We start from the raw sequence: 24,339 nt of genomic DNA, 5'->3' as shown, positions 1-24,339 counted from the left end.
CTACAGCAATGATAAAGCTACTACACCATATCAAGAATAAAAATCTAAAACGATATTTCATGTTAAAAAAAATCTAAAACGATTTTTAATATGGTTGATTTTATAATTTTAATATAATTATAATTAATATATTATTTTAATTTTAGTTCATTTTATATTAGTGTTTTAAAGTTTGTAATGTTATTGTTAAATGTTTTCTCACGCCAATTTATCTTAAACATTGTTTTATGAAAAATACAAGTAGTATTTATCTTAATTTGGTGATTGGTTATTACGGACCTCTTTTTAAGGTATGTTTGTTTTTTTTGTAATTGACTTTTCAAAAATGTTTTTCCCATTGGCAAAAAATAAAAAAACAAATGATTAATATAATTCATATACCTCGTCAATTAATTTTTTTTTATATTTTTTGAAAAATGACTTATCATCTAATTTCCCGTAAGTCATTCTACGAATTTTTAACTTGCATAAGCACTCGAAACATTTTATTTTATATATTTAATGTCAATTTATTATTTTAGTATCATTTTAATAAAAATATTAATTTTTAAATTATATATATTGATAATTTTAACAATATAATATTATTTTTATAATTATATTATTATAATATATAATATTATACTTTTATTTCAATAAAAATAATATTATTTTATTAATTTTACTTAAAATATAATATAATGTTTTTATTTTAATATTATGATTTTTAATACTTTAATAATATTATTATTTTAATAAGTAATTAATATAGTTATTAATATATCTAATTTTATAATATTTATTATTATTATTATTTATGTTTATAATAAAAAAAATTAAAAAATTAGCAACTAGTGGAAAATAATTCACACACCATCATCCAAGTATTTCCAAAAAATATAATTTATTTTACGAAATTCATTTTTCGGAATCTATTTTACGTAAAACAAACACCCCTTAGAGTTCTCAAGTTTTACCTTCACCCTTTACATATAATTTTTTACATATATATTTTTAAGCTTTTTATATTAATAAGATAACGTTACGTATCATCATTTTATTAATAAAAAACAATTCATTAAAATGCTTATTAATTATCACGTTAGACTTTCATTAGTCACTTAGCATTGCAATGATCGTTTTTAATATTCGATAATGTTAATGCCTATTTTATTAATTTTGAAATTTTCAATAAGAAAAGAAAGTTTAAGCATACCTCAAAGGACCATTATGTAATTTACATTCTTTATAAATTAATATTTGAATCATGCATGATTCTCACATAAAGGTATTTTTTGCCTAAGGTAAATACATATTTTAATATTTTTTATTAATATTAATCGATCGTAATAGATAAGGGTATAGTTTGATTTCGATAATAAATAAATTATTTAATTTTTAAAAAGATTATTAAACATTTAAATTAAAAAAACAAAGATATATTTTAATTAATATTTAAATTTACAAAATCTTTAATTATCATTAAATTAAAAAAAATGAAAGATCAAACAACTCCTAAAATCCATGTAGTTCTTTCATGCCATATAAGTATGTATATCAAGTAACTTTCATAAAAATGAAATGCAAATATATTATTTTCATGCATTCAAGCCTATATGTCTCACTTCTTTGGATTACAGCTCACAATGAATGGACTTGATGACCCAACAAAACATAAACTGACCCCCAAAAATAATACCCAGAAAGAAACAAAAATATGTGCACACAAACAAAAACCACATTGCTAAAACATGAATTGTGCCACAAATTAATAAATTATGGGGGACATATGCTATCATTGGAAATGCACAATTTTCAGCTCCGACAAAAAAAAAAGTTGGCATCGATGTTGATAATTTATGTTTCGATTATCATTTTGATTTTGTCCACATTTTCAAATATTTATTCATATATGAGTAGTGCTAACTTAATTTAATTTTTTTTAATGAAAATACGAGGAATACGAAAAAATTATTTAAATAGTTATCAATTGATCAAGTAGTCAATGATATTCATATTATTTCACCTTTTCTAGCCAAAGATGTTCATATTCTCTAAGGAAGTACGTGAAAAGAAAAAAATTATTATGCATTGTCAATCTAATATAATAGAACAAAATATAAATTTCTTTAAGTAAAATTATAAATATTTTTAACAATATGATTAATTAAATTAAATTTAAAATACCATTTATAATAAATGTATGCTCTAAATTGATGGACGAATAAATTGAATATTGATATTCTTTAAAAAATGTATATTTTACAAGTAATAAAATTAAAAAAATGAGAGAACAATGAAAAAGAATGTTAATAATTTACCACTGTACTTTTTGATGAAAGAAGATCAATCCTTTAATCTGATTGGTTGGGAATAGGGAACATGTTAATAATGCATACCAATAGCAGATCCATGTAAACCACTGGCCATCGGGACAGCTCCCTCGGACTCGGTTTCATTGGTCCTGGTCAAGCACCTCAAATGATGATTTAACAGAAACTTGATAGTTTCAATTACCTGGTACTCATTTGGTGCTTTGATCCGAACCAGTTCTAATCATCGGCGTCCCGTAAAATCTCAAAGGAGTCTGAATTTCCGGGAGCTTTTGAAACTGCTGTCTCGTTGATCCTCCGGACCTCCACATCATCCTATTTGTAATTAGAATGCGACAATTATACAATATAGCGATGTAGAGCTACAAAGTTGAGTTTTTAAATCCAAATAATGAGTTTATGGGCCCTAGTCCAAAGGAAGTTGGGCAGTAAGTGTAACCATGAGAGGTGGTGGTAAATGTATTGCCAAATAATGCCATCCCGATTTCTGCCCTGCAGTCCCATGGTTCATTGATCCAATCAACTTGTTATACATCAAGTCATTGACTTTCCAACCGCAACACGAGAACACACGAGCTATTTTGGTTGAAGGTTTCGCCCCAATGAGACATCCCCTTATTTTGACCTTTAAAACATATAGTCAACCTTCTACCCACTCCATATTAATAAAAATATAAGTAGCCAAGTAAAAAAAAAAACACGTAGTCAAGGAATATAGTCTGGTATTCCTCCAATTTTTCAAATGTGATAATGTTGGGCTGAAGGAAAAGGGTAATTTGTCATTAGAATGGTCCAAGCGTGACCACATCTGAAGAAAAGGAACAAAACAGAATCCACAGTAACATTTCTATATAGCTCCAGTATTTTCGCATGATACTAAAACAACTCACAGTTTGTCTGATTCAATTTCGCTCGTCTTGTCCCTCGAAATTGACATGTAAAACTCTAATAATCTCCACCTCCTCTCCTTCTCCGTCCACATTTCTCTTTCTTCCCCATTCTTTCCTTGTATTAATAATATAAACTCTCATCATATTCGCATTTTTTTATCTTCGTCACTGGCTATATAATTCAAAAAGGTCGACTCTTTTGTGTACCGGGCAAGGCAGACAACCTCTTTTCTCTTTTAACATTCGATTTTTACCGTTTATAATATTTCGTATATGCCGATATTAGCCTCAATTTAAAGATAAATTAAAATACAACGCCTCTAATCTTATAAATTACAAAACATTTTCACATTAACTACACGAAACCCCATCTAATATGCCTATCAAACCAGTTTAGCTTTTTATTCATGCACAAAACAAGTTTCAAACCTTTTTCAACGCGATTTTTAACCCACATACAATATCTCTTATGTGTCGATATTGACCTCAATTGAAAGATAAATTTAAATACCGCGTCTCTAATCTTACAAATTACAAAAGTTTTAGATTAACTACCCTAAAATACCCCTTGCACATGCCTATAAACACTTGCATTGAGGGAAGAAAATGCATGTACCTTGCGCTCTGTTGGACACGAGATTTTTACATACTACCTGTAATAAATTTAATTTCTCATGGACCTTGCATTCTGCATACCGCGAGGTCCTTTATCCTACTATTAAATTCAATTATCTGAAAGTGCTTCCAGATCAGATAAGTATCACGCTCCGTAATACCCGATGTCTTTATACGCTTTTTAGAATGTGAGGTAGTCTTACGTGGATAATTTGAGAGGTATTTTTCCAATTAATATTGTTTTGGAGTTATTTTTCTAATACACATTTTTGGGTTTTTTAATTAAAAACGAATTTTCTCTCTCTCAAAATGATAGATAATTATTAAAGGATTTTATTTTGATTATATTTTTAATATAATCATAGCAAAAAAAATATAAAATTCTGAGGTTTAGAATATTAGAAAAACAAATTATCTAAAAAAAAGAAAATACGAAGCATTTTAAATATTGTTCTAAATCTTAGAAAGTAAATATAATTACAAGGTTATAAAATTTGAATCAATGTCAAGTATCAAAACAACATATACTCCATGCCAACGCTACAAATCTAATTCCCATTATGAAATTATAAATAAAACGCAAGTGATTAAAAGAATTATTGTTTTCATTTAAAATTTAAAATTTAAATAGTTACGTTTATAGGATGTATATGTATTCTTAAGGAAAATTCTAGTACGTTTGACAAATATCGATGAGCACCGATAAATTAATTTATAAAAAGTTAAATCATAATGTACTCAGCATATAATTATAATTTAGTTGAAAATCTAAATGTAATTTATTTAAAATATAATATTAATTACATTAAATTTTTAGGATAAACTACAAGGGTGACCATTCAACTATGGTAAAAAATCATTTTGACCACCGATGTTTCGATTTGATCAAACAAATCACCCAACTAGTTAAATGTTTCAATCAAGCCACTGACCGTTAATTTTTTTTAACGTAGGAGGTGACATGGTAGTTAAAAAATTGGTATAATTACATATTTAGTTCTCAATATTTATGTATTATATTAATTTAGTCATAATTTAATTCAATTAAAATAAATGTAATCTCAAATTAGATAGTGACATGTCAATACCTGATTAGATGATATTTTCTTAATTTTTATTTATTTAATTTAATGAATTTTCCATCCAGTAGAGTGGTGACATGTGTCACCACCCTATTAAAGAGAAAATAATTAAGAACAATGCGCTAAAGAGGGTCAAACATGGGACATCTTAGTAGTATGTCCCTCGCCTTAAGCCCTTAACCACCCAGCTAAGTATGACATAATGCTTAAATTTGTAATATTTGGTATATAACATATTCCACATTAATGACAAAAAAGTGAAAATAATACCAACGGGACTTGAACCTGGGATAGTAAGCATATGAAACCAACATAACCATTAATATCTTTTAATTTTGTTTTAATTTATTAAATATATTTATATGCTTTTGTTTTTTTATAAATTAAAACAAAAATATATATATTTAATAAGTTAAGACAAATGTATTTTTATTTATAAAAATATAAAAATACATTTTTATTTTAATTTATTAAATATATTTTATTTTTATTTTAATATAAATATATATTTCATAAATTAAAAAAAATATATATATATTATACGTTATGAAAAAGATAAAATAAAAATATATATTTAATAAGTTAAAGATAGAGATAAATAAAAAAATATTTAATAAGTTAATGATAGAGATAAAATAAAAATATATATTTAATAAGTTAAATACAGAGATAAAATAAAAAATATATAATATTTAATAAGTTAAGACAAATACTAATTTTGAGTAAACCATAGAAGATATATATTTTAGTTGTCTATAGATTATCTCTTAATTCGATGGTTAAATTTATTTTTATTATTAAAATTAAGACTAAATTGAAGAATATATAAATAAGATCACTTGTGTAATTATATTGAAATGTTTGAAATGCCACATCACCTGCTAAATGTTAACTAAGGGTAACTTGATTAAAACATTCAAATAGTTGGGTGTCTAATTGATCAAATCGAAACATCAGTGATCAAAATAATTTTTTACTATGGTTGAGTGGTCACCCATGTAGTTTACCCTAAAAATTAATGTAATTAATATTATAATTTAAATAAATTCTATTTAGATTTTCAACTAAATTATAATTATACGTTAAGTACTTTATAACTTAATATTTTATAAATTAATTTATCGGTGCTCATCGTTATTGGTGCTCATCGGTATTTGCCGAGCGTGGAAGAATCATCCATATTATTAATAATAAGAAAAATTATAAATAGTTTTTATCTTAGAATCATATTAGATTGTTAAAAAATAAATCTATAAATTATTAGATTTTTCTATCCATGTATTAAAATTGCACATATATTTATGTATAAAATAATTTTTAAATATGACTAATTAAAGATTTAAAATTATTAATAAATGTAAAAAATTAAAATTAAATTTCAAGGGTAAAACTAATGACAATATGCTTTCGGTCCTTTATCACCACAAAATTTAAAAGTTACATAAAATAGAAAAATCATCTTAATTATATACCCGTACATAAGATTTTCATCTAACAGTTGGCATTACACAAGTTACACCATGTTGTTTCATTTAAAATTTCTAAAAATATTACTTTAGTTTCTATAATTTTAATTTATTTTATTTTGATCCTTATAATGTAAAAAATAAAATTAAAATCAAATCAAAATCATCGATAGTTGTCACCGACTAATAATGTCATTGACATTTGTCGAAAATTTTAGTTGCAAATTTCAATTTTACTTACATAAAACAATTTATTTATCAAAATTATAATACGCGAGTCTGACGATTTTAAAATCTAATATAAATGTTATCTCAAATCTATAAATATTTTCCTAAATTTAACCATTTATGAAACATAATTCAATCTAAATTATTTTATTGTTCAAGAGGGAATTGGGAATGCTTTGCTCATTGAATTGCATTCCTTATTTCTTACAGTGAAAATAAGTTTTTTTCTTATAAAATTTTATAAATTTGTACTATAACATAAATTTGGTTAGAGTGGTCGAAATCGCCTTATCAGTGGGTCACCAGTATGATCGTGTGTGTAAAAAAGAATATGGGCCTTCGCTTTCTTCTTGGAAATTACTGTGTTTTGAAATCAAGTTATGGATGATTGCAAAAACAGACGTCTGAACAATCATGTAAAAAGTTGGGAACGTCCATTAACTCGTTACAAGAGATGGATTTCAAAACGATACGCATAGGAATGTATATATGTAGAAGAATGCCAAGATTATTGGGAGAACCGTATCCGTCTCTTGCTTTAACGTGGCACCTCCGCTACTATCAGCTGAGAAAACGACCGTAATCTCCGATTCTTTGTCTCCAATGCTTAAGAAATGGGACCCTTCGTCTACCAGCATTAGACCATCTTCATTTGCACTGCTAAGATGCTCACAAGGGCTCAACTCAAATTTGATTTCAGCTTTTTCCCCTGCTTTCAGAGCAACACTGTTGAATCCTACCAATTGTTTTATCGGCCTTCCATTACCGGCCTTTGCTTGCCTCACAAACAGCAGCACCACATGTTTGCCGTCCATCTCACCATCGTTCCGAACCCCTACTGTGATTGGCAACTTGCTATTTTCGCAAAGTTCAGTTCCCATCTCCGAAACCAACTTGTACCGCAGACCTATTTTATCATCTGATTGATTGTTTAGATAGACCTTATCTTTTGTTAGAGGGAGAAATTCATAGGAATAGTTCGAGTAGCTGAGACCATAGCCGAATTCGAAAACCTTTGGCCCTCGGTAGAATCTGTAAGTGCGTCCAGGATAGCCTGAAGATGGTTCAGGACGCATTCTCATGTCTGTCATTGGTATTTTAGTCAAATTTTGTGGATACCAAGTCATTGGTAATCTCCCCCCTGTATACATAATTGCATTTCTATTTATCGTTCAAAGAATGGCAAATAATTTAATTCATACAAACTTGGTAACTGAAACTTCACCTGGATTATGATCACCAAATATAATTTCTGCTAAAGCTCGTCCTCCGGCTTCACCTGGATAGCCAGCCCATATGATGCTCCCAATGTTTCGATCATTCTTGGCAAAGGTTATATCCACTGGTCCTCCACAAAGAAGCACCAGAATGACCGGCTTATTTGCAGCACTTGCAACGCTGGTAATGAGTTTTTGTTGGTGTCCAGGAAGAACCAAGTCGGCACGATCATGAGATTCCCTCTCTTGGGTTTGATCCAATCCCATTACTAGTACCACCTGGTCTGCACCTTTCACTATCTTTATTGCTTCATCAATCAAAGCTGAAGAACAGTTAACTGTGCTACAACCCGGGTGATAGTCGGTATTCTTGACATAGCTTTGCAATGCTTGCAATGGGGTAATAGGTTTGCAAGGAGGGCCTGCATAGTTTCCAACAAGTGTTTCAGTAGAATTGGCATTAGGGCCTATTACAGCAAGGGAAGTAGTTTCTGTTTTGGCAAGTGGAAGTAGTCTGTTAGTGTTTTTCAAAAGGACAATGCCATTTCGAGCAGCCTCGAGAGCAAGATTCAGGTGTTCTTGGGAGCAGACTTGGTCAGAACCGATGTTTCCAAAAGGCAGTTTAGTTGGATTTCCATTGAAAAGCCCCAGCCTCATTCTGATTGAGAAAAGGTTGTGAAGTGCTCTATCTATATCAGACACTGACACCTTTTTCTTTTCTACAGCTGATCCGGTGTGGTTCTTCAAATATTCACCACAGTCCAAGTCCATTCCTGGTAAGATGTATGATTAAAACTTCAGACGATCTTATTAGCAAGCATCCCTAAACTAGATACATAGAGCGACTGCTTGAATAATTAATCTAGCACAAGTTTAAAATACAGAGTTGATTTAACCAGTAACAAAATGCCAAATCTAATTACCGGCCTTAAGAACATCGGCCACAGCGTCCTCCGGTTCTTTAACATATCCCTGTTCATCGTAAATGATTGAGACAGCATCACAGTCTGAGGTGATGTACCTGGATAGTTTTTGAACCAAACCAAGAGTTATCTTTCTGAATGAACTTTTAAAAGTTATCTAGCACAAGTCCATTTTTATTACCCATTGAAACCCCACTGTCCTCGTGCCGTTTTTGACAACAGTTTGTAATCTGCACAGTTTGGAACTCCATTAACACGATTGTAAGCACACATTACCCCACTGGCTTTCCCTTTCTCTATGCAACTCCGGAAAGGAGGCTGATATGTGTCTGCTAAATCCTGTACAGTTACCTAAACAAAATCCAGAAACAATACGAATCATTCGATAATGCACTTCATAGCTGAATGATTCAAGCAAATTAGTTTAAACACAAAGAAACAGTACTAATGATAAGTAAATTATTTGAAAGGCACGACTTACATTAGCATCAAAGACGAACCGGTTAATTCCTTTCCAGTTATCCAAATCATAAGCTGTGAAATGCTTACAACAAGCTGAAACTTGAAGATTCTCGCCAAGCTTGCCACCTTCAAATGAGTCACCTTGTATTCCTCTCACAAATGAGACTGCATACTTTCCTGTAACCAATGGATCCTCACCAGGTGTTTCTTGTCCTCTTCCCCACCTTGGGTCCCTGAATATATTAATATTTGGTGTCCAAAATGTCATGCCTCTTGCTTGTCCAGCGTTATATACTCCTCTAGCTTCTATTCCAATTGCCTGTCAGTAGTCACACAATGAAAATGAGGGATTATCTAAATCTAGTTTGAGCTATGCCTATGCACTTGTAATTAAACTAGTTTTCTTATTGAAAAGATCGAAATAACTTTCAATTCTAATACTCTTGGGGTTGACATTAAAGCAGACAGAGAAGTAATAGGACTTGCCTGGCCAATGCGGTACCATAGATAAGGATCAAAAGAAGAAGCAGTGAGGATGACTTGAGGGAAACTGGTGGCAGATTGAATTGTTCCATTGAAACGGATACCTTGGCTTATGTTGGCCACGAAGGCAACCCCGTGTAAGGCCTCAGACCACCACTCATAGCCAGGGATGCCGAGTCGTGGAATGGCGACAGCCGTGTTAACAAGTTGAGATATTTTCTCATCTAATGTGAGCCTGGAGATGAGGTCTTGAACTCTTTGGTTAGTGGGAAGTGTAGTTTTGCAGAAAGGGTAGGATTTGGTTAGTGGGTCAGATGAATCACATGAGAATGGAGGCTGATCAGTGGACTGAGCTGAGAAAAGCACGAGAGAACACAAGTGAACAAGTAGAGACAGGTTCAGAAGCTTCATTTTTTTAGTTGATAAACGATGCATGGGATTCTGGTTTGTGCACAACATGTTCCTGGCAATCATCGTGGATTCTTTTTTGGAACCTTTCATTGTTCATTGACTAATGAGAAACAATTGTTGTCATTTTTGTAGTCGAAGAACAAAGAAGAGCAGAGAAAACGAAATTTTACTTGCATAGGTTGCAAATAAAGCAATGTAGATTTCCTTAGGAGTAAAGTATCAATTTGCAAGCAAATAAACTGTAGGACCAACAAGGCAGATGCTTCAGTCTCTTGTTGTTGCAGTCAAATAGACTCAAATTAGTTGTGATTTTAGTAGTACTGAAACAAATAATCTTTCTTGTGATTCAATCTAAAGGGGTGGAGGGTTATTTGGGTGAGTATACAAGTCAATTTTAAGAAATGGGTTGATTGCATTGCTTCATATTTTATGCATAATACTGTAAACAGGTAGTCAATCATATGTTATATTTAAACTTTATGTAAGACTTAAATGTAGCATTTGTAGATTGTGGTCTTTTTACCTAGAGTTGTTAGATCTAGACGATTTATAAGCCAGAGTTGTCGAGATCCAGGGGACCATCTGACACTTCCCTTTCATTGTAATTTGGTCATCAGGAAACAAACATCAAAGCCATTAGTTTGTAGTTTGGTTAACCAGAAACAAGATAGGTTTGAATATAATATGGAACAATTTTATTAAACTACCATTCGTAAGGGTCTCAACTAGAAAAGCCTGTCGTACACATAAGATTGAGATTAATACCACATTATTATTGTATACCACTTATTAATATATTGTGTAAATTATTGATTTAATGGGATGAGGTACTAAATTTTTAAGTAAGGCTAGATTTTTAGATTTTAACATTGTGAATAGAATAAACTGAGTTGGGAGGATTGTTCTATAATATGCCTCTACAATACTTAATCTAGATTAGTTGATCATTAAATCAAATATCATTGATTATATAAAAATATATATTATGTAAATTATATTTTTTATTACTAAAAAATAATAATTAAAATTTATATAGGATAATAACAAATGAGAGTCCAGTGAAAACATACGATTATAAAATTGAATGATTGATAAATTTTTCATACAAGATCAATATAAAATTTTGATAACAAGCTTTAACACATATTATAGGGTCGTATTTGTGTCAAATTATCGATTTACCATCTCTAAATGATGGGTTAATTTAAAATATTGAACGATTGAGAATTAAAATTAGGCATAAAAATAAGATTAACAAACAAGAAGACATATTTTTTACAAGAATATACCTTTGACTAATGAATTATTTTTATAAAGATCCTTCTCGATTCATATTTATTGTATTTTACTCAAAATTATAAATATAACAATAATATACAAAAAGATTAATTTAATGAAATACTAATAAATTTGAGTATTTAGAATTATTTTATATTTTTAGTATTCAATATATTAAATATTTAAAATTTCATGAGATAAAAATAATAATATTATTGTAAAGATATAATATTTAAAATAATATCTTATTTTAAGTTATTAAAAAATATATCTTATACATTAAAAAATCATATTTATGTCCACTCAAGATCATAATATTATTTTTTCATACAAATAAATATGATACTTATGAAATTATATATTAAATTTATTTTTTCTCAATAGTTAAATAGCATAATAATTAAAATATTTCTATAAATTTTCATTCAAATATTTATAATTTAATATTAAAGTTCAACTTTAAAAAAAATATATCACAAGGATAACTAAGTAAAATATGCATTCAAGTAATATTATATTCCTCCAACCAAACACTATAATTTTACATTCCTGCTAGACAAACAAAAAAAAGTAATACATCATCCCCATAGTAATATTACATTCCAGTAATATTATTCCCAAAGGTAATCTTACATTATGTCAACTAAACGCCCCCTAAAATTAAAATTTATTCTCATACTCTTTGACCGTTGCTAACCACCAACACCTGATAGAGATATATCAACGAATGAATGATGTTGCTCATTGTTGAAGAATCAAACCTAGAAAGCTCTAGAATCGATCAAAGAATGAGAGGAAAGATTAAGATGTGACATCGATAAGGAGATAGGATGTAGAAATTAGGGTTGTGGGAAATTGAGACAATTGAAAGATTAAGACAAGGAAAAATAAGGGTAATAAAAAGACAGATAAATACAGATAATAAATAAGATAAGATATGTAAAACTTAGCCAAATTAGGGTTTTAAGAGAAAATTGATCATGACATGAAATGAGACAAGCAAATAGGCATTAGATAGATAATCAAATAAGGAATATGAATATGAAAACGAAAATGAAATTGAAAAAAGATAAACAAATTAAGAGAAAATTGAGTTTGAAATTTCCCTATAGTATGTAGATGATAACACAAACTTATCGATAAGGTGGTAATGGGTGTGTAGTTGATGATGTAAATCGATGAATAAGTGTTATGAATTCTCCTAGTCGCAATTAACTAGGAAAACTCGATAATCGGCTCTAATCAACCCTCATAATCGAAATGAAGAGGCAAATTGAAATATGAAGATCTCTCTCACAATGAACTTGAAAAAAACCTAATGAAAAGAAGCTTCGAAGACACAAGTAATTAACACTTGCAAAAATAAACTCTCAATATATTGTATTCAAGAAAATATATGTTTATAATTGTGGGATGAGAATCCTTTATATACTGTGAATGAGTCCTTGTTGTAGTATGACTAATGTTGAAAATAATAATAAAATACTATCCTAATTCCTAGTAACAATAAACTAAGGATATTTGTTTTAGCTCTATCTTGATTCCTAATAAAATAATAGGGTAAACTACATAGTTGGTCACTTTTGTTTCATTTTATAAACGTATGGTCACTCGATTCAAAAAACATAATAAATGGTCACTTTCGTTTTGTTTTAATAAGGATGTGGTTATTGAGAAGATAGCTGCCATGTTTTGATGATGTGACACGTTAGAAATAAACCCTTAAACTTTAGATAAATTACTAATTATGGATCCTTTTGTAAATCCAAAATAGTTCAGAGATAAAATATCAATTTGCCCCATTTTCCCTATAGTTTCTTCCCCAAAACCTATCTTCTCCACCACTTCCTCTACTTTATCTCTAAACCACTACTTCATCTAATCCGAATATGGTTCAATCAATGAATTTTGATCCAATTGAAGAATAACCATACACATATATCCCTTGAAACATCAACAGACAATGCATTGTCTCGAAGATCAAGCACGGTCAACTTCAGGAACAACATGAGCACTAGCAGTATCCTTGACTGAAGCTTGTTCCATGATAAGTTCAAGTACCTCATGTTGGCAAAAAGTCCTATTTCTGTCGGGATCGTTCCTTCAAGGTCACTTCTAAATATATCCAAGTTTCGAAGAGCCTCGAAGAGACTACTCAAATCTCTGAGAATCAAACCGTTTAATCGATTATCAAAAGATCAATATATTTCAATCCCAGATCAAATAAACCAGCTGGAATATCTTAGAGCTTTTAGACTACCAATTGATAACGACAAGCTTCCGTTTAAACTGTTGCTTGAGAAATCCAGATATTCCTATAATACCCAATTTTTGTTAGGCCTACTTTTTCCAAGGCCCAAAACATTTTATTGAAGTCGATTTTGAAGTTTGGGACATTATCCAACTTGCATCAATTTTTCAAGAAAGATCCCAATGTTTTAAGACATAATGTTATCTTTAGATAGAATCACCTTTCAGTTATTTTTCCAACGCATCTTGAATCGCCTCATTTTAACTTAGACAGTTCGTGCAGAAAATTAGATACGGATCCAATATGAGAATTTTAATTTTCAATTATTTAATTTATTATTTGTGAATAAATTTAGATTTCTACTTTCCATTATTTATTTATGGCAATTTAGAATCTTTTCATTACATTAATATTACTTTTCTTAATTAATGTATCAAGCATTAATGAAAAGATTCTAGAATTTTTTTAGGGTTTTTTGGAGGCCATTAATAGGAACTCTTATATAGTAACGTGAAAGATAGGAGCAATAAAAGAAAACCTTTGACTAAAGGTGATTCTTTCGCTTTGTTTTTGTTTTTGCCACTTTGTTCAATTTCGGTCTTCTTTTTATTTTCTTCTTCTTTTTTTAAATTTATTTTGAGGAGAGAAAAACCAAGTAACAAGGAAAAAAGGGTTTTTAAACTAATATTCATGGATTTATCCTATAATATCCCAAATTTTGGTAGTAACCAAAATGTAAGTGTTGAAAGTTTAGCGGTCAAAGTATAAAAGTGGGAAAAGTTCAGGGACCTAAGTGGAAATTTTCCCAAAAAATTTACTTCATAAATAAGTAGTTTACTTTTGAGAGTGGAGTTTTATTGAAATCAAATTATTGATACGAGATTTATGTTAAAACTATAAATGATTAAAATTCTGTAATCTTGATCGAATAGAAATTTTAAGAAAATTCGAAGGATGCTAAATTAGGCTTGAAAATATTATTTCTATATTTTGAAATGATGGAAAATAATATAAACCTTTGGATTTGAGGATTTAATTTCATGTTAAATTTAGATCGTTGGATTAAAGTGGCAAGATTGCAAATTTTGGAAAGTTGCATGGACAAAATAGTAAAGAGTTAAATATTTTGTTCATCTTTGACTTTTGGAAGATGATAAGGTTGATGTGGCTTGGTTTAGTGGTAAATATGAAATTTCATTAAGGGTAAATTTGCCTTTTCCCAATTAAATGAATTTAATATTCATTTAAGCTTAAATTAACATGAAATTAATCTAAAATTTCATGTAACCTTTGTTTATCTTTCTCTTCAAGTCGTGAACCTCTCCTTAGGTAAGAGAAAATTCCTTTTTAATTTTTGAGCAATTTCCTTGGGATTTTGGATCATGTCGTGAAATAGAACATTGTTCTATGCGAAAAACGATATATTTTGGTACCATTTATGCTGGTTAATCTTGTTTTATTTCAAAGATCTAAAATTCTAGGTTTTTATGTTTATATTAGGGTTTTTGTAATTGATAATGAATCTTGATGTTTTTGAGGTTATAGATTCATTCCCAAGCTTGTTTGATGATTAAAACATGTTTAATCCTCCTAGAAATGCTTCCTTAAGTTTCAGTCAAACCCTAAAATTAGAAGAACTTTATGTTTTGATGAAATTTTATTTGGGTTTTGATTGTATAGCTTTTATAAAGTTGGATCAATGTTGATTTCATGCTCGAATCGAATAAAAATTTAGTAAAATCATGAAAAAACCCTAGCCTTGAATTTTTGAAGTATTCAGCCTTGGCTTAAATGGATGGAAAAAATTTTGGAAAATTTATGTAAGGGCTAGAAATGATGTAGGAAGTATTCTACAAGCCTTAGAAAAATTTGGGGAACATTTAGTAATTTTTGAAAAGTTAGGGGACCAATTCGATAATTTCAAAAGGTTATGGGGTTGTTCTATAATCAATAACTGATATACTATGTTGGAAATTACTATTGTTAAATTGAAATTGATGTTAAAATGTGAAATAGGATCATTTTAGAAGCTTCGAAAGTTTGATGAATTTATATGTAATATTTGAATAGTTTGGGGTTCTTTATGATAATTATACATTTTATATGGACTTGGATGGAAATTATTTCAATGATTAGATTTTAGTATTGAAATTTAAGTTGGTAAAATGGTGAATGACCATTTTACATAAATTGAAAAAGTTGTCTCCAAAATTTAAAAGAATTAAAAAATGAGAAGTAATTTGTTATCGAATAAGTTTCGAAAATATTGTTAAGGATTGTTATTATTGGATTTTATTTATGTTAGTACACTACTAACATAAGATTCGATATGTAATGGTGACTTTGTACAGATCATGACTGACTTTGTGCTCAAATCTAATCGATTATAAAAAGGAACCAGTTGGAAGCTTAGTGGGGCTAATATTTTGATATATATATAAAGTGTCGAGTTGAGTGCAATATATGCATGAAAATATACATGGATGTTTTATACATCATTGGAAAGACTTGGGATAAGTCTACCTTGTTTATATCAACATGAAATTTATGTCATTCATCATATTATTGACATATCCTTAAAATGTCAAGATTGAAAATATAATGCATTGATTACTCATATTCGTGATGATATGCTATGGATGATATTTCGAGTATGAATTGCCCAATGTTAAAACCATATTGAAATACATTGCCATGGATGAATTAATTCAAGACTAGATGCCCAAGTATGTTATTGAGGTTCAGTGGTATTAATGGCATGATATAGAGTCTAGCAATTGCAAATTTAAGTAGTACTAGAATGTCTAGCAAAGGCACATAGTATAGTTCAGGTGAGCAAGGTTCGAACTCATCACTACGGTGCATTATTAGGTGAGCAAGGCTTGACCTTAGCACTACTATGCAATATTTGACTCCTATATTGGGTTCCTCATGGATTAATATTTTGGGCTATGGCTTATTGGAAATATTTTATAATTATTATTATGTTCTTATGGCAGTACAAGGGAAATGCATGTAAAAGTGATCATATCGCATTGTTGATGACATTTATTTTATGTATGCGATGTATTGCACATTTTAATAATTTAAATTACCTCGCTAAGTATATACTTAGCGTGTGATGATTTTCATGCGTAGGTAAGAACCAGGGGTAGGAGTAAGGAGTATTGAGCAACTTAAAGCATCGAGGAGTATATTACAATATCAGTAAGACATCCTTCGATGTGATTTTGACTTAGTTGGTGGCATGTATTATATAAATGTCCTAGTTGCTCTGTTCAATCATTTTCGATCAAGTTTGTAATGGCTAAACTAAAATTTCTTTATTATGCTTTACTATGGTTAGTATTACCCAATACTACTACTATGATGGGATATATATTATATTAAAATATGTTTAAATATTATGTGACGATTTTATGTGACTTAATATTTTATAATAATAACTAAAGTTTGGAAAATTAAAAGAAATAAATTTTAAATCATTTTGAGGTGGAAAATATTTTAAATATCTAATGTGGCATCTATAATATATATTGGTATAAGTATACGGGTCGTAGTTGTTACATAGCCTTTCTTGAGGTTTCTTAGTGAAAACCAATAATTTTTCTATTTTTTATCTTTATTTTATTTTTGTTGTTTCAATCGATCACGACTTTGATTTTACTTAAAAACTTTGTGGGATTAGAGAAGACTGAGGAACAAGGAATTAAGACTTTTAAATAATATTTGTAGATTTAGTCTTCTTTGAAGTTTTTCGATGAAAATCAATAGTGGATCTTAATTTTTTTATTTAGTTATTTATTTTGATCTAATTTTTTCCTTTTTTTTAGGGAGTTTTATATTCAATTAAATGACCTGATGATCCAATTCAAATCCTTATAGGATCTACATGTTTTTATATGGGTAGGGGATAATTATAATTTCATCCATGCATTTTATTTTCGATCCATTTCATTTAATTTTATTTCAATTTCTTTCTAATTGGTTTTCAAATTTCATTTTCGTTTTGATTTAGTCTTTCTTTTATTTTGTTTAGTTTTTTTCAAGTAATTTCCTTAACTTCAATTACAACATCACAATTTAACCATTTTTTGTTTCAATTATGCCACCATTGACTTCTTATTCCACTTTAATTTTATTCCATTTTTATTATAATTCAGATGCTTAATTTCCTTCAATTTGCTTCCTTATTTTTTTCACCTTTATTAATATTTCAATCTAATGTTTCCCTTTTCAGTTTGTTTTGTTTTGTTTTTTTCATTTATTATGTTTGACTTATTTTTAGGTTTTATTTTTACTTTAAAATTAGTTTTATTTATTTATATTTCTTCAATTATTTGCATTGATGTACATTTTTTAAATTTTATTTCACGTGTCTTTTATTATTTATTTAATTCTCGTGTTAATTTAGTTCATATTTGTGTTTATATTTTGTATATTTTTTTATCCATGGTATAGTGACTTTTAACTTTGATCATGCATATTACACTCAAAATTTTCTTATTTTTTAAATTTTAATTTAATTTATTTACAATGATTAACTCTCAAATGTAAGTAATTTGAATCGAATTTTTAAATTTTTATTTAAATCAAATTTTGCAATTAAGACAACAAAGTAATTACGTGGTACTAAAAGGGCATTTCGAGGGTGCTCATCCTTCCTCAATTGTAATCGAATCTTGAATTCGAAAACTCTCTAAGAAGATGCAAATTCAATAAATGGGTAAAACTTAGGTGGCCGATCTACCTCATTCGAAAAAGATCGGTGACTACTCTATCTTTAATTCCAAGTCGAGACGAGAATCCGAGAACACCCGAAGGACCATTGCGACAACTTGGTAACTCCTCTAGGGACTTTGAGAGTCATGCCAAAATCGATTACCCAGTTGTCTTCTTAGCTGGAAATTGAAAGTTTAAGTTCTAATTTATTTCGATTTGTCTTTATTTACCTTTGATTGATTTTTACAAATAAATAGTTGTATTGATATGTGCTCTTAGTGTTTTTAGATTTTTAAAAACTCTCATTTCTTAAGCTCTAAACCCAAGCTCCGAAGCGTTTAAGTGGGGATGAAAACGAAAAATTCGTGGGAGTTTATTCTCCGCATAGGCCTAATAACTAGCCCTCAAGATTCATATACCCTATGTCTTCGTAGGAATTTATTCCTCATGTTAAGCATAAGGGAATATATCTCCTCGAATTTAACTCAATCTGTTTAAGCCTTTGATGGTTTAGGATCGAGGGTCTGGCAGGCCCAAAGGGGTACCGACAAGGAGAACTCGAGTCCCTTTTATAGAACTAAACCTTTTTGCGGCACGAGATTAGAGCCTACCCTAAAACCACATATAAACCCTAAGATATTGTTGCTTTATTTCATGCTTTTATCTTATAGTAAAAAACATACGAACTAGAGATTTATGCAATTAGGATTTTTTTTCCAGAATGTATGTATGATATAAATTATGTTCGGTTAGGAACAGAAGCATGCATGGTAGATACCATGTGAGGTAGGAACTTTTGTAATGTATGCTTTAATTATTAATTCACAGTACTAATTTATTTTCTTTTTTTCTCCTTTTTTATTTATCATCAGTTGTATCATTATAAAAAGGTGTTGGTCCACGAAATGTTCGTCAACTCAAGATAGCCTTCATTAATGGACAAAGGGGTTATGATGTAAGAGGTCAAAGATGCAAAAAAATGACTATGGTCCGAGAAGACTCAAAAGGAAAGAGGGGACAGTCTTTAAGAAAACCACGTATCTATAGTTAGTTGGATATGCTTCAATCGAGTATAACAACATCTAGGACATACGAAGCATGTGGGGCAAATGAAAACACAAAGGGAAGCAAAAATACATATCATATCCATTTCAAACCTGACAAAGGTTATGGGAAGATCGAGTAAAACAAAAGATGACAAGATTAAAAAAATCTTTCCAATTGCAAAGAAAAAGGAAACATTGGACGTAAAATCCTGAAAAAACGCAGAGGATAATAAAAGAATACAAGAAGAAAATGAGCGAGCTCTAGATGGTTCTCATAAGATAGAGGATAGTAGTAGTATTTTTTATGGGAACGGACCCAACAAAAAGTAAAGGTATGAGATGCAATCATTCAAGAGTTCCTAGACCAGGTTTACAAAAAGACCCATCACATATATGGAGAAGCTGAGACAGTAAGATAGGGTGTTGAGCCAATCATCAATTAAGCAAATATATTGGTCATCTAGTTTGAAGTTGTCTAAAGTGTACCTCTAAAATGTTTTTGATCTCGTTATAATAACATTTTTCTCAATGAAGGCTATTCTATTATGCCAGACACTTTTTGGATTAATACCTCGAATTGGTCATGCATTTTCTCATGCATTTTTGCATTTTAACTTAACTACTTTCATTATTCATTCTAAACTAATAAATATTATCTCATTCATAAAGGAAAAAGTATTGGACACATCACATCCGCATAACACTCGATTTAAATTAAGAAAAAAAGAAGCCAAGCTTAAGGAGATTGAGGATAACTTTGCCAAATTGCAGAAGGATTTGGAAAGTAAGATCAGTCATAATCATAAATAAACTATGGATACCATCACTAAGAATCAGAACAACCTTGTAACATCCCAAAAGTCGGGTCAATGACCAAAATAGAATTTTGGTAAATTTAGTGACTAATTTCATAAAAGACTAGAAGTGAGGACTTAAATGAAAAGTGTTGATGTTGGATTTAATAACAAAGTTTGAAAGTAATAAGGGTATTATGGTCATTTTTAGGGAAGATTTTTATTTTCCCTTTAGAAAGGGTTATAAGTAGGGATGGCAACGGGCCAGGTTCGGGCCGGGTATTAGTCCCCCGTCCCTGTCCCCGTTTAAAAAACCAGTACCCGTCCCCGTTTAAAAAACTGCGAGGATTTAAACGGGGATCCTCGTCGGGTAATCGGGGAAAACCGCGGGGAAACGGGTATCCCTGTTTAGCATAAACGGTTATTTAAACGGGTATTGGGCTGGGTATTGGGTCGGGTATTGGGCCGGGAATCGGGCCGGGTATATATATATTTAAATTAAATATATATTTTTTATTTAAATTAAATTTATTAATATTATATATATATATATATATAAATAATTATTTTTAATATTTATCGGGTCGGGTATCGGGGCGGGTAATCGGGTAATCGAGGCGGGGATTACCAAACCCGTCCCCGTCCCCGTCCCCGTTTAAAATAAATGGGTTTTCCCCCTCCCCCTCCCTATTTATCATCCCTGAACCCGACCCGTTTAATTCGGTTTTTGGTTTTCCCCGTTGGGTTCGGGGTTTTTTGCCATCCCTAGTAATAAGCACGTGGGAAATGAGATAATTTCTCTAGAGCCTTCTTCAGTCTTCTTCTTTCTCCTCTCCACCGTGAAATCTTGTATAAAGTAAGTGGGTCTTCAGTTGATTAATTTTATCGTTTTAAAGCTTGTTTTGATTCTTGGGATGTTAAGGAAGATTAAGGAAAGCTTTAGGTGGCTTAAAACTCAAAGATTAACAAGTTATGAGAAATTAAGAAAAAATGTGTTTTTAAGTGAATATTTGAAATAGAAAGACTTAATAGAGTTTGAAGATGAATTTGACTTGTCGATGGTTAAATTAAGGAATATGAAGTGTTAGAATTAGATTTAGAACATGTTAAAAATTGAGTGTAATTCTTGAAGTGATTATTGAGTATAAATGAGTTTAAGTGTGTGTATGAAAGTTAGGAATATTAAAGGAGGTGAAAGATGAAGAGATGAGATGAAAAGAGAGTGAATTTCGTGCATAAAATGGAATTTCTGGGTTGTGTGCATTGATGCATCTTCAATGCGTATCGATGCACTCTCAAATAAATGAACATGGAATGCAATTAGTGCATCGATGCATGAGGAGTGCATCGATGCACCCCTTAAAATACAAACATCGAATGAGATTTATGTACCGATGCATAGGTACTGCATCGATGCACCCGTCAATGGATGCATCGATACATGGTGTAGTGCATCGATGCATACATTCATTAAAACATGAACATAGCTTTCTTTTTAGCCTAAGGAGTAATAGTTTAGAATATATCAATTCGTATGCTGATATGTATCAATGTATTACTATGTATATTTAGAACGTAATCTTGTTCCGGAACAATTGAAAGATTAGGATCGAGTCAAAGCAAGCCAGACTAAGGTGAGTGTGTATTAGTTGGTATATTATGATGAATGGAAATAAGACTTGCGATAAGTCTATTTCCTATAATAGCATACATATAAGCATGTTATTGATATGGGCATAATTGTGATATATTATTGTATATGTGGTATGATCTGTGTGAATGTATATTATTGTTATGTGATTAAGATAACAATCATGTGATAATGAATTGTATGGATATATGGAAGGTGAAGTAAGCTAAAGTATGTGAACATATGTATATAAGATAAGCCATGTAGATATGATTTATAAGAGTATAAGTGATATGATTGCAAGATTTCAAGAGATAAGCCATATGATATGAGTGATATGATAAGAACCTATGTTTATGTGATATGGCTATGTGAATATAGGTTAAACATAATAATGATGCCCATGTTACGTGACATGAGAGCTAGAGGTATAGTTGGCATGTCAAGAGTCGAAGGTTCTACGTAGTCCTTTGGGACATATATGTAATTATGTGGAACATATATGTGGTACTTTGGTACACTTATTTGCTCCATTGTATTATGTGTATGGTTCTTAAGGATTAGTCCTTCGGGATAAATCAGTTGTCTTTCGGGACATAGTGGTCATTCGGGACAAATATACAGTGTCCCTAGTGGGAATTTATTCGAGGTGTGGTGACAGCATTAGTGCACAACCTCAATGAACTCACATATCTTTAGTTCTCCAAGATGTACATGGGCCAATAAAGAAATAATATACAGAAACGTAACATGATTGTCATATGTGATTGAACATTTGGATGTGAATTATGAGTTTCATTTATTGCATATATGATATGTTCTATGTGAAATATATTGATATGATATATGAGAATGTAAGTGAATATAATATAATTATATGATATATTAGAAGTAATTTCATGAGAAATCTAGTGAACGCTATATACATATATATACATAGATAATGAAGTGGTGAACTAAATGATTAATGAGAATTGAGACAAAGCATATAGTACATTAATTGAGGGAAAAGGTATATAAATAAGTATAAAAAGATATTAGATAAGTTTTGTAAGAAGGTATATACGTTTAAAATAGAGCTGTGAACTAACCTTGCTAAGTTAGTAAGGGATATGAAATTTAGTATAAGAATCTAAGAAATCATATGAGAATATTAGATGAATCAAATGACAATAAGTTATGCAAATGTATGTTTATTAAATGAAGATTTGGTGAGGAATGAATTAAGAGAATATAATAAATTAGGATATTAGAATATGTAACGAGAATTTATGGGTGAAATGTTAAATAAAAACATATAGAAAGGAGAGATAAGATATGTAGGATTGCGATCAAAATTACAGGATTATGAATAAGATAAGTAAGCGATTTAAATTAAGATAGTAGAATGTGATATAAGCTAAGTAGTGTAAAGTAAATGATTATAAGAATATGAAATAGTAAAAGTCATATGTGATATTATAAGGTTTGTGTATGTATGTATTCATTTTATGAAGTGTACATAAAGATGTATGTTATAATAACATTAATTATTCATATGCATTGTTAGAAGTTTAGTTTATATTATATGTTTTATAAGCCTCACTAAGTCATAGACTTAGCGTGTGATTATTTCACACGTAGGTTACAGAAGCGAGAAGAGAAGCTAAGAGGAGCAAGAAAGGTCAACATTTTCCTTACGAATATCGGATGAAAAACATATTAAATATATGTATTATGTTTATTAGAATGTAGTTGGCATGTAGTATAAAGATTTGAATAGTATAAGCTCTGATATGTTTTGTAAAACCAAGTTATGTCAATTAATGAAAATATTAATTTTATCGAATAGTGAGTTGAATTTTTATCCACCTGTAAAGGAAAATGTTTTGAAAAGTCAATGTGACATTTAGGACTCGGATCCGGGTCGAATACGGGTTGAGGGTGTTACATTTAATGGTATCAGAGCTAAGATTTAGCCGATTCTAGGCAAAAACCGAAGGTAAAAGAGTTTTAAAAATGTGTACATGCCAACATATAGTGAAATTTTATGATCTGATAGTGTAAGGAATTTGTTGTCTTGCTAATAGAATTAGATTGCTAAGTTATAATAGAAGTATGATTATGATAAATTCGACGTATAGTGAAAGGCGATATTCCTAACTGTGATAGCTATTCACCTGCTCTGTCCAGGCTGGATGAAGAGCGGACACCTCAGGAAGTGCCACGCAAGATTAAAAGTTGATTTTAAAAAATTGAAATCATATTATAATAGTGATAGAAGATCCTCATTATTTTGAATTAGAAAGGCGATATGGATTAGTTTTGTTAGTACATGGATAAGATAGAATATGGTGAATAAGTGCCACCATAAGAATGTTAAAAAGATCAAAGGATGTGGTGAGTATTTGTATAAGAGTTCAAGAATATATGCATAAGTGACAAGTGTATAAGATATATGGAGATAAAGTTTATGAATTAGAGAAAAAAGGGATAATATTATGTTTAAGCAAGAATATGAATACGATAAGGGTTTGCATTCTAGATGGG

At 30.0% G+C, this 24,339-nt stretch overlaps 1 protein-coding gene across 1 annotated transcript; it reads right to left on the bottom strand.

Annotated features, from left to right (window-relative positions):
* Window positions 1-7,008: 7,008 nt before the first annotated feature.
* On the bottom strand, window positions 7,009-10,221 carry LOC120216921 (probable beta-D-xylosidase 7). The gene is made up of 6 exons (XM_039214200.1): window positions 9,682-10,221; window positions 9,215-9,514; window positions 8,915-9,084; window positions 8,734-8,831; window positions 7,819-8,583; window positions 7,009-7,734 (listed from the first exon to the last, which is right to left on the bottom strand). The coding sequence occupies exons 1-6, from the start codon at window positions 10,177-10,179 to the stop codon at window positions 7,055-7,057; spliced, it is 2,511 nt and encodes an 836-aa protein (XP_039070131.1). The 5' UTR covers window positions 10,180-10,221; the 3' UTR covers window positions 7,009-7,054.
* Window positions 10,222-24,339: the final 14,118 nt, after the last annotated feature.

The sequence above is a fragment of the Hibiscus syriacus genome, unplaced genomic scaffold (genome assembly GCF_006381635.1).
Source record: "Hibiscus syriacus cultivar Baekdansim isolate YM2019G1 unplaced genomic scaffold, ASM638163v2 tig00110174_pilon, whole genome shotgun sequence".
Classification (NCBI taxonomy): domain Eukaryota; kingdom Viridiplantae; phylum Streptophyta; class Magnoliopsida; order Malvales; family Malvaceae; genus Hibiscus; species Hibiscus syriacus.
Note: the sequence above shows the minus strand (reverse complement) of the source record. Positions and strands in the feature narration are given on the sequence as shown.

Coding starts and splice junctions, on each gene's coding strand:
- LOC120216921 (XM_039214200.1), bottom strand. CDS start 10,179: ATGAAAGGTTCCAAAAAAGAATCCACGATGATTGCCAGGAACATGTTG. Junction 9,085..9,214: donor GGTTCGTCTTTGATGCTAAT/GTAAGTCGTGCC, acceptor GATTTTGTTTAG/GTAACTGTACAGGATTTAGC. Junction 8,584..8,733: donor GGCCGATGTTCTTAAGGCCG/GTAATTAGATTT, acceptor ACATCTTACCAG/GAATGGACTTGGACTGTGGT.